Source organism: Microtus pennsylvanicus, chromosome 6, assembly GCF_037038515.1.
Source record: "Microtus pennsylvanicus isolate mMicPen1 chromosome 6, mMicPen1.hap1, whole genome shotgun sequence".
Lineage (NCBI taxonomy): Eukaryota > Metazoa > Chordata > Mammalia > Rodentia > Cricetidae > Microtus > Microtus pennsylvanicus.
In genome coordinates, this window is record NC_134584.1 from 87651476 (window position 1) to 87666675 (window position 15200).

The following is a 15200-nucleotide window of genomic DNA, read 5'->3' on the forward strand; positions in this document are numbered from 1 at the left end:
TTCAAAAATTGAGATATAAGAGCAATCTAGTTAAAGAAAGTTAAGCATATGAGTATAGATTTAGTTTAATTGGAAAACTGCTTGCCTAAAATTAGGGTCAATAGCCAACAATAGAAAAAAAAACAAAGAAAGAAAAAAAAAAGGTGGGGTGGGAAGAGATTAATGTTCACAAAAAAGGTTACTGTGAAAGCAGCTTTTCCTTTCTCACTTAGATTATCTGCCTGCAGGAGGACTATTTTGTCTGAAAAATAAAAGAACAATTAACTCTAGAAATTTAACAAGAAAAAAATAAAAGCTAGATATGATAGTTCATACCTATAACTTAGGAGATTGATTGAGTTAGGAGGACTGAGTTTGAGATTAGCCTGGGCTAGGAAATAAAGAAACCATTTTTAAAAAGAAGAGAAGAAGACGACACAGGAGTAGCAGCACTGGTTGCTCTTCCAGAGGACCTGGGTTTGAGTTCCAGTACCCACACAGTGGTTTACAAACATCTGTGACTCCAGTTCCAGGGAATCTGCTGCCCTCTTCTGGCCTGCAGGCACTACTATGACTGTGGCACACGTTCATACATACATTACAGACAGACAGACAAAACATTCACACACATAAAGTAAAACAAATCTTTAAAAAAAATTTAAACTATAGGGGACTCCTCCTTAGAGGCCTTCACACTCTCAAGGGTTCTTCTCTCACTCTTCCTTAATAAGTCTGTATTGGTTCTAAGATAGATAGATAGATAGATAGATAGATAGATAGATAGATAGATAGATAGATAGATAGATAGATAGATATCCAGCAACAACAACAAAATTGGCCTTATCAAGAAATAAATATGGCTTCAACATTCAAAAGATACAAAGTTCATAGTAACTCTTTGGTGATAACATAGAAGTCCGGAGTTCTCCAAGCATATTAGAGGCATGTTTCAGAGCATCCATCAGCTTGTTTTTGTCCTACAAAATAGCAAGAGAAATAACGAGAATGCTTAGTTTAACTAAACATTTATCTTGGATCTATTTAACTAAAGATCTGTTACCGAGTTTTAGGAGTCTACAGCGCTTATTTTAGACACATAAAAATCAACTTCACAAGTCTCTCCTTGCTGAAGGTGGGGGGTAATTCCTCACCAGGGCCCCAAATCTTGCAAGGCTTCCATGACTAAGACTGTATAGAGTAACTTCAAACTTCTCACCCTCCAGAGACTAGGGAACTAGTTCTAATAGTCCACACCTGACCTATATATAGTCAAGAGAGTGGGCTGCTAAGTTTCTTCCCAAGGTAAGTTCCCTAACATTAGGCTCTTGGCAGTTTCTGTAAGTCTTTCTTTGTGATCTTTGAAGCTTTAAAACCATCATATGCCACCCCACTTCACTCACAGTTACAATTGACATCTGTGAGCTGTCTTGTATAGCTTAAAGTACCTGTCCATTTGGTTCAATTCTTTAAAACATTAACACAGAATATAAAGGACCTAAGCAGAGTGTTCCTATCTTTAGACTATAAAAACATATAAACAGGGATATGTGTAATTTCTGTTTTCATGTTTTAAGGGTCTCAAATATAAACAGAATTGGCTTCAAGTTCTTGATCCTCTTCTGCCTCCAGAGATCAACACCATCACATGTATCTTTAAGTTTAGTTTTTAAGCTAGTTCCTATAATAAAAGTACGTATTCAAAAGTTCTCAGGATACTCAGGTGAAAAGACATAATTGAATAATTCAAGCTGAGGCATTCAAATACAGTCATTCATGCAGTATCTACAGAACACTCATTACATAGTACGTCTTCCTCGGGTCTAAGGTGTACTGCTGTCTCTCACATCTTCATTCTTACCAGGCATCTTTTCATCTGGAACGACTGAACCTTCACAGCCTGGATGGCTTCATCCAAGAGTTTTTCCTGCTCATCCTGGGGTGACTGCTGTGTTGTAGGCTGAAATGAAGATTTTAAAAACACTTTCATTAGTGGCTCATAAGCACTTTCTCCTAGCCAAAAAAAAAAAAAAAAAAAGTTATTTCTGTAATTCTAGTCATAGTCCTTTTCCAAAATTTTTACATGAGGTTCGTTTCAACTCCACAGCTCAAACTAATTTGTCAACTGAACTGACTCAAAACTTCTGGCCTCAGCCTGGTGTGATGATGCAGACTTTAATCCCAGCACTTGGAAAGCAGAAGCAAGCACATCTCTGTGAGTTTGAGGCCAGCCTAATCTACATAGTGAGTACCAGGACAGCAAGACCTACACAGTGAGACCTTGTCTCAAAATGACAGACAGATAGACAGGCAGGCAGGCAGGCAGACAAAAAGTATCTGGCATCAAAAAAAATGTGGCGGTAGTTTACGGCTATGTTCTGTTAATATGCTCTAAACTCAATTGAAGCATAGCTGTACAGACAAGCTATTTCTTAAATGAAGCCTAGCATACTCCAAAAAAATTTTTTTTGGATTTTTCGAGACAGGGTTTCTCCGTAGTTTTTTTTTTTTTGGTTCCTGTCCTGGAACTAGCTCTTGTAGACCAGGCTGGCCTCGAACTCACAGAGATCCGCCTGCCTCTGCCTCCCGAGTGCTGGGATTAAAGGCGTGCACCACCACCGCCTGGCCATACTCCAAATTTTTAAGACCTTCTCTTTCCCTCTCAACTCCTTTCATCTACATTTTAATCTACTTTTACACAAAGAAAAAAAGTTTATAAGAACACAGCAGCCTCTTCCCTTATAACAAAAAACAAACAACTTGGAAATAAAATAGCTGGAATTGCTAATGACTTACAATAGAAAATAGTAAAGACAGTCTCCTCAAATACCTACTATTTCAAAATCACAGATAAACAGCAAAAAACAAATCTACTCCTCCATACCATCAGCAAAACTGCTTAAAAAATGAACTCATTCTCCCTGTCAAGCAGAATTAACTAATATTTCACGTTAAATAACACCATGTTTACATTACCACCACAGCATGCCTAACAATGTAATTATATATAATCATATGTTTGAGATCCAATATACACAATGTATGCTTCATAAATGTTCACTGACTGCACAGATTAACTGATTCTAGACCTTCCAGATCATATATCTGATTTAAACCAGATTAATAGATAGGCAGTAAAAATACACGATAGGCTATCATTAAGCCATAAAAAGTCTCTAGTATTGAAACATGCATATTATATCATATAAATAAACATAGGAAACATTACAGCAAATGAAAGAAGTCCGACACAAATGCACGCTATGAGACTTCATTTAAGTGAAATATCTTAAACAGATCTACTAATTTAGAGAAGGAAAAGTGAGCAAATCACCTACAGAACTTTCTAATTGAGGTAGTAAAAATATTTGGAACAAAAGGGAAAGTATCAGAAAAATCAGACTTTTTTATTTTATATAAATTTCATTTAAAAATTTTAAAGACTGACTATAGGAAAAGTACATCTTTATATAATGAATTAGAAAAAGTAGAAAGATTTACACAGAAACATGATAAACAGAAGTAAAAAAGACAGTAGGATTTAAGGAATCGAACTTAAACTAGACATGGCAGCTCATGCCTATAATCTCAGCATCCTGGAGGTTTGAAGATTACAAGTTCAAAGCCAGTCCCAGCTACAGAGTAAACCCTGCTAAAAAGAAAAAGACCAAAAACAAAACAAAGCTTTAAAAGATTCCAAATGAATGAAAAATGATTTTTCTTCTGTCAGAGTGTGATGTAGCCTTGAATTCATTTTGTAGCTGAGGATGGCCCTGAATGTCTTATCTTCCTGTCTACTCTGTCCTGATTTGCATAATGCTGTAGCTAGAACCTGAGGGCTTCACATATGCTAGGCAGACACTCACACTCAAACGCAATGAAATTTACTACACATTGGCTAATACTCTAAGTACTTTGGAAATCAATCTTCATATGGGTGTGTGTGTGTATTATGTATGTATACACACAAAAGTGTGTGTGCTTTGCATCAAAACGCAACAAGAGTTTACAAAAGCTCAAAGTCAACTTAGAAGGACTTTTAAGATTTAACATTTTTAATTGTATATATAGATAAATATAGCTATAGATATATATCTGTGTGGGAGCATGTGGAAGTGAATGTCCACAGGAACCAGAACAATGTGGAGGATCACAAAGCGCTAGAGTGTTGGGTAGCTGTGAGACACCCAACAAAGATACTGAACTTGGGTCTCCTGCAGGAGTAAATGCTTGTAACTGCTAAGCTACCCTCCAGTGCTAGAACAGTTTTATAGCAGCAAGATCTACCACACAGAGTGCAGTGAGCATAGCCTTCCACACAGAGTTCACTGCACAGTGAGCATTGCCTTCCACACAGAGTGCACTGTGCAGTGAGCATCGCCTTCCACACAGAGTGCACTGCACAGTGAGCATCGCCTTCCACACAGATTGCACTGTGCAGTGAGCATTGCCTTCCACACAGAGTGCACTGCACAGTGAGCATCGCCTTCCACACAGAGTGCACTGCACAGTGAGCATCGCCTTCCACACAGAGTGCACTGTGCAGTGAGCATCGCCTTCCACACAGAGTGCACTGCGCAGTGAGCATCGCCTTCCACACAGAGTGCACTGCGCAGTGAGCATCGCCTTCCACACAGAGTGCACTGTGCAGTGAGCATCGCCTTCCACACAGAGTGCACTGTGCAGTGAGCATCGCCTTCCACACAGAGTGCACTGTGCAGTGAGCATCGCCTTCCACACAGAGTGCACTGTGCAGTGAGCATCGCCTTCCACACAGAGTGCACTGTGCAGTGAGCATCGCCTTCCACAGAGTGCACTGTGCAGTGAGCATCGCCTTCCACACAGATTGCACTGTGCAGTGAGCATCGCCTTCCACACAGAGTGCACTGTGCAGTGAGCATCGCCTTCCACACAGAGTGCACTGTGCAGTGAGCATCGCCTTCCACACAGAGTGCACTGTGCAGTGAGCATCGCCTTCCACACAGAGTGCACTGTGCAGTGAGCATTGCCTTCCACACAGAGTGCACTGTGCAGTGAGCATCGCCTTCCATCTCCAAACATCTTCACCTATCCAAATGGAGACTGCACCTACTGAAACTAGCAACACTCCCAAACACCGCAATGTCCCTCAGACAAGCAATTTTACTACTATATTTATATACAGGGAATTATGCAGCATTTTTCCTTTGTGTCTGGCTTATTTCATTTAGAGTTATGTTCATCTGTATGAAAGTATTTGTCAGCATTTCCCTCCTTTTAAAGACTGTATGTGTGTGTATATATGTTAATGTTTACATATATACATACACGTACTGGTTCACTCACCTATAGAAATATGGACTGTTTCCAGCTTTGTGTGTAAATAACCTTTACTATGCAGCTATAAAATGAACTATAAGAGGTCACACGTTTTTTGGTATAGACTTGGGAAATAAAACAGCACCCAAAGTTCTGAATGTGTAACTTAGTAATAAAGCCTTCGTAAGCATTAGTCATTAGCATGTTCCTTTTAAATGAAAGCAATTACCTCTACTGGTTGTAGGGACTATTTGTTGGTCAGTTTTCCCCCCGATAGGCTGCAGATGTAATACGACAATACAACATAAAGCAACAGTAAGATGAAAACTAATCCCTTAAAGACACCAAATTTGATCATGTTGATGAGAATAGTAGTTAAAACTGGTTTGGTTAAGGCACAAATACTTCAAAGGATGATGAGTGAACAGAAACTTTAAAACAATTTGGGCTAGGGAATTTGTGTTGGAGTTTATGTCTGGTAGGCTGAAGGCCTTGGGTTCAATCCCTAGAACTGCAAAAAGGAAAAAGCAAACAACAAAAGCCCTACACTTATGAATTCCATACATACACAAACTTAACAACATTCCAAAGTCTTAGGAGGGAGCACATCAGGAACACTAAACAGCAATATTCTTTTTTCTCCATGCTGAGAATTCCTGCCCGTTCTCCTCAGAATCTGTTCACATTACCTCCCAAAGTCTTCCCCAAGCTCCTGAAACAACTCTATCCCAACATAACCCCAAAGTACTGTACTACAGTGTGTTTCAAAAGCATGTCTCCTCCACCAGATGATTTGTGAATTGAACAGGACTCAGGATTTCTAGGTGGAAAGTGCCAATGAGATCAACACTTGTTTCCAGATGCAAAAGTGAGACTCAAAGACTGAGTTCCTGCTCAGACCCTAAAGACTGCCTATGACAGAACTGATACCTAGGTTTTGTTTTTCAATAAAATTTACAGGAAAAACTGCTCCAGCCTGGCTCACCCAGCACATAAATGGAGTCTGAAGGGTATCCGCAAATGCTTTGTCTAACACTCTACGCCAACTAGGAAGTGTTGAAAAAACAAATGCTAAAGTTAAACTTCCCATCGGTCACGTACAAAATCCAGACCGCAAAAGTTCTGAAGAAAAAAAAAACATCTTGTAAGACAAAATATTATATTAAAGTAGTACACATCAAAGATTTAGCAAATTGTGGGAGCAAATGTTCAGAACTCAGCAAGCTGGAACAGAGGACCATGAATACCAGGCTGGTGGGAGCCTAGCAAGATAACCTCTTCCAAGCCCCACTTCAACAAAATCAATAACACAAATATTTACTACGGGTGTTTCCTATTAACACATTTAAAGTGAGATAGAGAAATATAGAATTCTAAATACAAAGAACAGATATTGGAAGAATTAAAACGTACATAAGCACACCATCATCCCAAAACATCATCTGTTCAGTGCAGCGCACATAAACGCTAGTAGGATGCAAGTGACAACTTGCCCTGTGGAATAGACAGGGTTCGAATTTTGAGGAAGTTCGTGTTCATGAAGCTAGAAGTGCCGAGCCACGACGGGCTACCATCACAGAGAAACGCAAAGGAGGACCACTTCTTCCAGCAAGCGCGCTAGAGTCCTCGGTGAACGAAGGAGAAAGGAAAGGTGGTCTCCTTTCTGATGGCTGGGTTCGGGGAAAGCAAGCATGAGCCAGCCCTCCGGGAAACTCACGTGAGCAGGTCCCTAGAATTCGCTGACAGCACTGCAAGATCAGGGGGCTATGGGCCAATGAAGGCCAGAGGACCACCGCGGCCCCACTGGGAGATCTTTCCAGCAGAGAAAAAGCCATGGGGCCCGCGACCACAGCTAAGCACAAAGGTGGAGAGGCACCATCAGGGCGCGTCCCAGCTACCGCGCCAGCCCAAAGCTCCGAGGCTCCTCTCAGCCTCAACTCCACCTTCGGGACCGCAGACCTGGAACTCCGACTCGCGGAAGGCGGCCATTCCATACAAGCTGCAGGCCTCCGCCGACACCCAGAACCTCCAGCCCCAGTCACCCCTTAGAGAGGCCTCCCGGTCTCGGGGCAAAGACCAAACCCAGCGCCACCGCCCACTGCAACCCACCGCAGCCTACTCGCGGCCTTCCGCAGCCCGTGCCCCATCCCGCAGGCCCAGTCCAGCGAGGACGGCCTCGATCGGAACGTCCGGCCCCGACACTACCCGCGAGGCTCCCAGTCCGCCGGGAGCAAGCGAAGACGGCGACCGGGGCAACCCACGGGCCCACGGCTTCCCCGCACTCACCATGGCGACTCCGTGGACCCGCAAGCAGCACAGCCTACTCCGCCGGAGCCGCCCGCCGTCAGGTGACGCGGCCTCCCGAGCCCCGCCCTCTCTAGCCCCGCCCTCGGCCGGGAACGGCTTTTCGATTGGCCTACTTCAAGTCTCGCGTGGGTTTGCGGAGGGATGCAGACGGTAGTGTGTAGTGGACGGGACGGGGCGAGACCGGTCCTGCGACGCCACGGGCTACGGTCAGCGGGAAGCGAAGCTGTGTTTGGGGGAGATCGCGGCAGAAGGAGCAGCCATAGAGCGCTGGGCTCGTTCACCTCGCCGGGACCGGCGCACCCTCGTGTGCACTTGCGCAGAAGGAAGACCAGGATTGGCTTATGGGACGCTCTCATTTTCTTGTTGCGACCAATCCGGACGCGCCGGGGGCGGGTCTTAGCGCTCTGACAGTCTGCGTTTCGGCGCGCATTTCTTCCAGCGATGGAGTCGGAGCTGGTGCGGCGCCTCGCCCCGCGCCTCGGTCTCGCCGAGCCGGGTGTCCTGAGGTGAGTGCGGCCGTGCGTGCTGGGATACGTCCCTGCCCCGCGGCCCTGGATCCTCCCCCCATGGCGACGCTGGAGGCATTGGCGGTGCGGGAATGACCGCACACGGGTCTGAGCAAGACTCGGGCAGCCCCACCGCGAGAAAAACTTTCAGGCTTGTGGGGTGACTTGAGAGCGCGTTCGTAGTCGTCTTACTCTGTGGGATGCGCTGCGGTCGGAAAAGGAACCAGTCAGGGTGAACTCTGGTCATATCTCAGGCTCGAGAACCTGTTTACGTCACGCGCAGACCCTACGGATATGACTGTAAATGGCAAGAGTCAGGTAGAATACAGTACAGAGTGAAAAGCTGGAATAACAAGTGGGGCGTACGAATTCAGAAAAGGTTCCGAGGGCTTTGAGGCTGGTTTGTTAGATAGTGCCACGCGTGGAAAAATGTGTCACGAGTGGCCCAGATCGCCTCGGTCTTCAGAAGCCCTGTGACTGGGAAGATCGGTGTATGATTTGTTGTCGGAAGTGAAGCTATTGCAGGCAGACGGATAGAGCAGAACCAGGCCACGAATCTCAGCACCCAGTGAGGTGAGGGAAGGGGAAGAAAGGAACACTGAAATAGATGTGAAGATGGGACTCTGTAATCATTTAAATAGGGGACTGTAAAATGTGGCCCCGAACCCGCCGCAGCAGCAATGTCATCTTGTTAAACGTTCTTACGTCTCATCCCGGGGCTACTGGTCAGAAATGGGATGGGACTCAGAACTGTTTCCACTACCCTCCAAAACTGAGAACCCTTCAAGGAAGAGAAAGAATTTGATTTGCTCTAACCTGCCTGCGTTCTCCTCTGTGTAGTGTTAGAAGAAGAGGGGTTGTTTGGGGAGACTTGAATTCACTATTCTTTAAAAACGCTTGGACACAGCTAGGTCTGGAGTCATTTTGGTTCTATCTATAGAACTTCCCCTCTCCAAAGGATGTGTATGTATTCTAGGCCCCAAATGAACATGCGCAGAAGTTAGATGGGGTATGAGTCCTCCGTGCTGCATTCAGTTCTTTGCCTTAGTGTTGGACTGAGTTCTGGAACAATCTTAGTGAACGTATTGCATTCAGTTCTTTGCCTTAGTGTTGGACTGAGTTCTGGAACAATCATCTTAGTGAACGTACTGCATTTCTACCCAGGAAAGCAGAAGAGTACTTGCGGCTGTCCAAGGTGAAGTGCGCGGGTCTGTCTGCACACAGCTCGGAAACCAGCAATGCTGTCATATGCCTCGACCTTGCCGCTGCCTGCATGGAGTGCCCCTTGGATAGAGTACGTGCCTCCATATGACATGTGAACCATCTGATTGCGCTCAGGCTTCTTTTTCCATTTTCATCTTCTTGGGGGTGGCTTTTCATGGTGCTGTGATAAATTACCCCAATAAAAGCAGCTCACGGAGAGGGTTTCTAGCTCCTAACTAAGGGTACAATCTATCCTGGCACAGAAATCGAAGGACTTGACAGCCAGGAAGCAGAAATCAGTGAATCATTGTACCTGGTTCACTTTCTCCTTTTTACACAGTCCAGGATCCTGTGGCAGGAAATTATACCACCCACAGTGAGCACATCTTCCCACGTCAATTAATCGAGTTACATAATCCCCCTAGACATGCCCACAGGTTCTTCTTCCCTGCTATTCTGGATCTCAGCTGTTGAAAGTTGAACCAGACCTTCTCAAAATCAATGTTTTAGGGTTTTAGAGTCAGGAAGAGTCACGTGTTGGAACCAAATGTTAGTACTATTTACTAGCTCTGTGAGCTGCCAGTTTCTTCCATAAAGTGAAGATTTAAAAAAAAGTCTTTCACTGGATAATTGTTGTGGCTCGATTAAAAAAAATCTCTTTGTGTAATGTGTCTAACAGTACTTGTGTCGTAATTGATGTGTTCCTTAAAGCTCTGTTCACTTTCTGTCGCTATCCAATGCTTCAATCTCTTTTACCCTGACCTTGCCAAGCTGTCATAGTGACTTGTAGTTTTGTAAATGCACACTCCTCCCGCCCCACCCCCGGATTCCTTTCTGACAAGTTTCTTTTTTGTCTTAATGTGATTCTGCTTGCTCCCCTGACTCCCCCAAATGGAGTTGGTGCCCTACTGTGGTGGGGTCTCCTGCTCTTCCCCCCCTTTCTTCCAGACACACACCTTCCTCACTCTACCCCCATACTCCCTTATTTCCCCAGTAATTGCATATTTCCACCAAAGTCACACATATGTGTCTCCCTCTGATATTTTGCACAGCTTAGACAGTATTTAATCATTTTTAATCATTTGTACGCATGCATGATTATACCCTTCTGTAGTATGAGTTCTTTGAAATAGTAGTCTGCTTGACATGCTTGTGGATTTTTGAGTTAAATAACAGTACATAATACCACTTAACAAATATCTAAGGGCCGGGCGGTGGTGGCGCACGCCTTTAATCCCAGCACTCAGGAGGCAGAGGCAGGCGGATCTCTGTGAGTTCGAGACCAGCCTGGTCTACAAGAGCTAGTTCCAGGACAGGCTCCAAAACCACAGAGAAACCCTGTCTCAAAAAAACAAAAAAAAAAAAGAACAAATATCTAAGGATAATAATACATTGAACTTAAAATTTGTGTGTTTTTCCTTTCAAAGGCTTATCTAATTAAGCTGTCTGGCTTGAACAAGAAGATGTATCAGAGCTGCCTTAAATCTTTTGAGTGTTTACTGGGATTAAATTCAAATATTGGAATTAGAGACCTAGCTGTACAGTTCGGCTGCACAGAAGCAGTGAACATGGCTTCAAAGATACTGCAAAGGTGTGTGTAATTTTTAACATTTATTTATTTTGTGTGAGTAAGTGTTCACCTGCATGTATGTCTGTGTACTACATGTGTGCCTGGTGCCCTCAAGTCAGAAGAGGGCATTGGGTCCCGTAGACTCGAGTTGTGGATGAGTGGGAGCCACCATGTGAATGCTGAGAATTGAACCCAGGTCTCAGCAAGAGCAGCAAGTGCTCTTAACCACTGAGCCATCTCTCCAGCTCCTAAATAAATAGTTTTTAAAACTGAGTCAGTTGTTACAGCACAGCAACAAGCAAATGGTAGCAGTAGGTCAGGACAATTCAATTCAAGTCGGAAGCCAGGTGGAACTACAGCTAAGTTTTGTTTCTAAATTGCTTCATTGCATTTTGAGCCCCTTTGAAATAATACTCCCTGACAACTAATTCACAAACATTGTTTCTCCTAGCTATGAGTCTAGTCTTGCGGAAACACAGCGAGCAGATCTCGACTTGTCCAGGCCGCTCTTCACCACTGCTGCGCTACTTTCAGCGTGCAAGTAAGTGGGCTGTGGGCGTTTGAGACAGAGTTTTGCTGTGGATCCTAGGCTGGCCTTAAACTTATGGTAATCTTCCTGCCTCTTACTCCCAAAATGCTGAGATCTCAAGTGTGTGTGCCTCAACGCCTCGCTCCAGTCTGAGTGCTCTTTTACCATTGGGAAATGTTGCCAGGATGTGAGTTTTTCATTATGTAAGAATGTTTATAATTCCACTGACCTCAGCTCAGCACACTGTCTACTATAAACCTGTGATGCTGTGGTTTGTGGCCTGGTGTTCAGATTATTGGTTACTTGGTAATATAGCTGCCAACTTAGAACTAGTGTTTCACGAAGTTTACTTTCCAAGTGGCAACCCTGTATATAAGTAAGCAGGGTAGTCTCATTTCAAACCCTACTTTTCGTAAGTGATAAAAATCTGTCAGTACAGTGGTCATGTTTGATTTCCCAGGCATATTGTTTAAAAAGTATTGCCTATAACTGTTCATCTGCATATAAAACATTTCTGAAATAAATTCTTATGTTTGAATCATCAAAATATTTAGTTATCAGTACACATACTGAATTATTACCATGAAATACTAATAGTTTTTTATAACTTTGATGTTATTTCACCTTTTGAGGGAACTTTCTACATAAAAATCATGTAGAAGTCTATTAAAGAATGTCACTATCTAGTCACTAATTTTGACATGTTTGGCTTGATTAGCAGTATACCTAGGAGTGATCATTCACAGCCAATATCCTTTCAATTCAACGAGGACATTTGATTGTACAAGAAAGGAATGTAGTTGATGTTACAAAAAAACTGAAAGAACTCCACTTTTAGAATTATATTAAATTGAGCAAGAAATGGTCAGTTGTCTTGAAGTGTGTGTGTATATGTATATGTGCTGCTTGTGGAGCCCAAAAGAGGGCACCTGGAGTTACAGGTGACTGTGAGCTACCATGTGGGTGCTGGAATTGAACCCAGGCCTTCTAGTGCTCTTAACTACTGAGCCATCTCTCCAGCCCCAGTTGTTTTGTTCTGTTTTTAATTGCTTGCTCTAGAGGAATGTGAGTAAGGTTTTGGGTTTTGGCAGTGGGGCAAAGTGATATGACATGCCTGTATAAATAAATAGAAACATTCTCAAAGCAAGTTGAACACTTAAAGACATTATAAGTCCATTCTGCACATTGGTAACATCTAAGAGGCATGAAGCTCTACAAGAGATGTCTTTATTTGCCCCATTTATTGCAGAACAGATGCATTTTAGTTCTTGGTTCAATCAGAGAGCAAAGGTATGAGCTTCTAGCTAATGATATTTGGGATAGAGGAAAACCTAGACAGCTGGAGAATCTTAGTAAAATGTAGGCAATGGGTAATAAATTTGTAATCTGATTAACTTAACAAGGAAATTGGTGATATTGAAAAAAACAAACTTAAAAAATTATTTTTTAGAATCCTGAAGCTAAAAGTGGATAAAACGAAAATGATAACTACATCCGGTGTGAAAAAAGCAATATTTGATCGTCTTTGTAAGCAGTTAGAGAAGACTGGGCAGCAGATTAACAGTGAGTATTCTCAAGTTGAAAATGCTGGTTTATGAATTCTTTAGTGAGGAAATTGACATGTCGGTTCTTCAAATACAATGGTTTAGTACATTAAAAATTATGCTTCCACAAATCTGTGCCTGGAAAATAGAAACATCAGTGTCCAAGCAGCCATCCCAGCACTCAGGGTGCAGGCGCAGGCAAATGTCTGTGTTTGAGGCCAGCCTGGTCTACATAGTGAGTTCCAGGTCAGCCAGCCCTGTATAGTGAAACCCTGTCACAAAACAAAGAAACTTTAGTGTTAAACGCCAGCCTCTGAGTTCCATGATAGGATGGAAGTGATTCTCATGTATAACAAGAGAAACACCCAGAAAAAAAGAGGAGCAAGGTTATCTGCCTTTCCTTCATTTTTCTCACTCCTATTGGTTTTGAATTTCTCTGATTTAACTAAGGACCTATATAACCAAATAATAAAATTGAATAAAAAAAATTAACCTTGAAACCACTTTTTCTGAAAGGAGACTCTGGAGATTTAACGAGTCCAGCACTGAAAAAACAGAAGATATTGATTGAACCACCATCAAAAGGTACGGCATGCTAGTTGTCCTGGTACTGAAATTGGTGCTGTGTGATTTCTGCAGTGAGCAATACTGTGACATTCCTAGTTTACATAAGAGCCAGCACTAGAGAGAAGCCTAACCACTATCTCTTGATAAGATCTACTTTTCAAGCCAGGTGTGGTGGTACACACCTGTAATCCTAGCACTCTGAAGATAGACACAAGAGGATTGCTATAAATTCAAGGCCAGTTGGTCTATATAGCGAATTCCATGCCAGCATGGGTGATACATTAATACCATTTACAGCCTTTTAAGCAAAAATAAAATGGAAGTAAAAGAAGTGTAGGTAAAAATATATCTAACGTGGCCAAAAAATAAAAATTGCCTAATGTTTAAAAGTACGTGCCGCACAAGCATGGTGATACACACTTTTAATCCCAGCACTCACAGGCAGAGGCAGGCAGATCTCTGAGTTCAAGGCCAGCCTGGTCTACAGAGCAAGTTCTAGACCACACCTGTATGAATGTGGCTAGCTAAGCTGCCTAAGTTATATCCTGCTTTGTGTCTGACAGAATCTTTTGGCAAATAAAATAAAGTTTAAACAGAGACTGACTTGTAAATTGGGCAGCACCAAACCCAAAACTGGTTCAGAGAACTCCACCTCGTAGTTGAACAGTAAGTCTTGATAGACTGAACCTAAAAGGAGAACAGAAAAGATCCGATTGAGTCAGACTACTCATTTCCTTTATTTAAGTGTGTTCTAATGTGAGGAGGTCCCTATTTGGATAATAAGAAACTTTTGTGATTGGCTACTTTTTTTCCCTAAAAATGTATTTTCAAGTTAAGTTCTAGTTACTTACATAGGAACTCTAGCTACAAAGACAATCTGATGTTAATGGCCTCCTTTTTAATTGCTTAACAATACCCACTCGCTGTGTGCATTTGAAAAGGTAACACAATTCCAACAAACTTCAGTTTCCTAATCTGTAGTACCTGATTAATGTTAGCACCTACTGTATACTGTTCATGATGGGATTACTTATATACAAACTGTTGTTCAGTGTCTTAGAACACTTGGCATGTAAAAGAAAGAAAAGTGAACGCTGCCATGTTAGATTTCACCTTAGGGTCTCATTCTTTTACCCTAATTGAAGTAGATACTTTTAATTTTTACTTTTATGCCATTTGTAAATATAAGTTTGAAATTACTTTTGATAACTTTGTCTTACAGAACTCGAAGACGTAATAGAAACCCCACATAAACCACCGAAAGATGAAAGTCTGACACAGGATTATGAAGAATGGAAAAGGAAGATTTTGGAAAATGCTGCCAAAGCTCAAACAGCAACAGCAGAGTGATTTCCATTCCATTGCCGTACTGTGCAGTGTGGAAGATGAAGGGCAGTCTTGTCTAAACTTGTATACCAGGAATGCTGAGGATTGTCTCAATATGGAGGACACTAGTACTAGGCACCTCACATGGAACTAGATCACCATGCCACCTCTGTAGACTCAGGTCTGTCTCCTCCTGTGGGATGGATTGGGACCATTTGCTTCTCTGTTAAGCTTAAGGAAGTCTCTGACTTCATCTAGAATGTACATTTCAAGCCGAAAGGCGGAACAGATATTTTACCTGTTTTTGTGATTTTATTTTATTTCACTAAATCAGTGTTATACAGCCTAAGTTAATAAATGTTTATTTTTTTTAA

General features: G+C 42.5%; 2 protein-coding genes across 2 annotated transcripts in view; one reads left to right on the forward strand and one right to left on the reverse strand.

Moving 5' to 3' along the window:
• Vps35 (VPS35 retromer complex component) overlaps positions 1 to 7889 on the reverse strand; it is a 31554-nt gene extending 23665 nt beyond the window's left edge. Inside the window, exons 1-3 of the mRNA XM_075976765.1 lie at positions 7561 to 7889; positions 1838 to 1936; positions 860 to 956 (exon numbers count right to left, since the gene is read on the reverse strand). Coding sequence (XP_075832880.1) covers positions 860 to 956; positions 1838 to 1936; positions 7561 to 7563 — 199 coding nt within the window. The 5' untranslated portion in view covers positions 7564 to 7889. The remainder of the gene's footprint in view (positions 1 to 859; positions 957 to 1837; positions 1937 to 7560) is intronic.
• A 13-nt stretch (positions 7890 to 7902) lies between these two features.
• Orc6 (origin recognition complex subunit 6) lies at positions 7903 to 15200 on the forward strand. Its single transcript, XM_075976766.1, has 7 exons — positions 7903 to 8087; positions 9252 to 9381; positions 10718 to 10881; positions 11312 to 11401; positions 12840 to 12952; positions 13450 to 13518; positions 14723 to 15200. Exons 1-7 carry the CDS (start codon positions 8023 to 8025, stop codon positions 14848 to 14850), a joined length of 759 nt encoding a protein of 252 aa, XP_075832881.1. The 5' UTR covers positions 7903 to 8022; the 3' UTR covers positions 14851 to 15200.

What these genes read in the sequence shown, in the direction of transcription:
- Orc6 (XM_075976766.1), top strand. Translation starts at nt 8,023, where the DNA reads ATGGAGTCGGAGCTGGTGCGGCGCCTCGCCCCGCGCCTCGGTCTCGCC. An exon ending in GCGCTACTTTCAGCGTGCAA is followed by an intron (nt 11,402 to 12,839) that starts GTAAGTGGGCTG and finishes ATTATTTTTTAG; the next exon opens with AATCCTGAAGCTAAAAGTGG. An exon ending in GACTGGGCAGCAGATTAACA is followed by an intron (nt 12,953 to 13,449) that starts GTGAGTATTCTC and finishes TTTTTCTGAAAG; the next exon opens with GAGACTCTGGAGATTTAACG.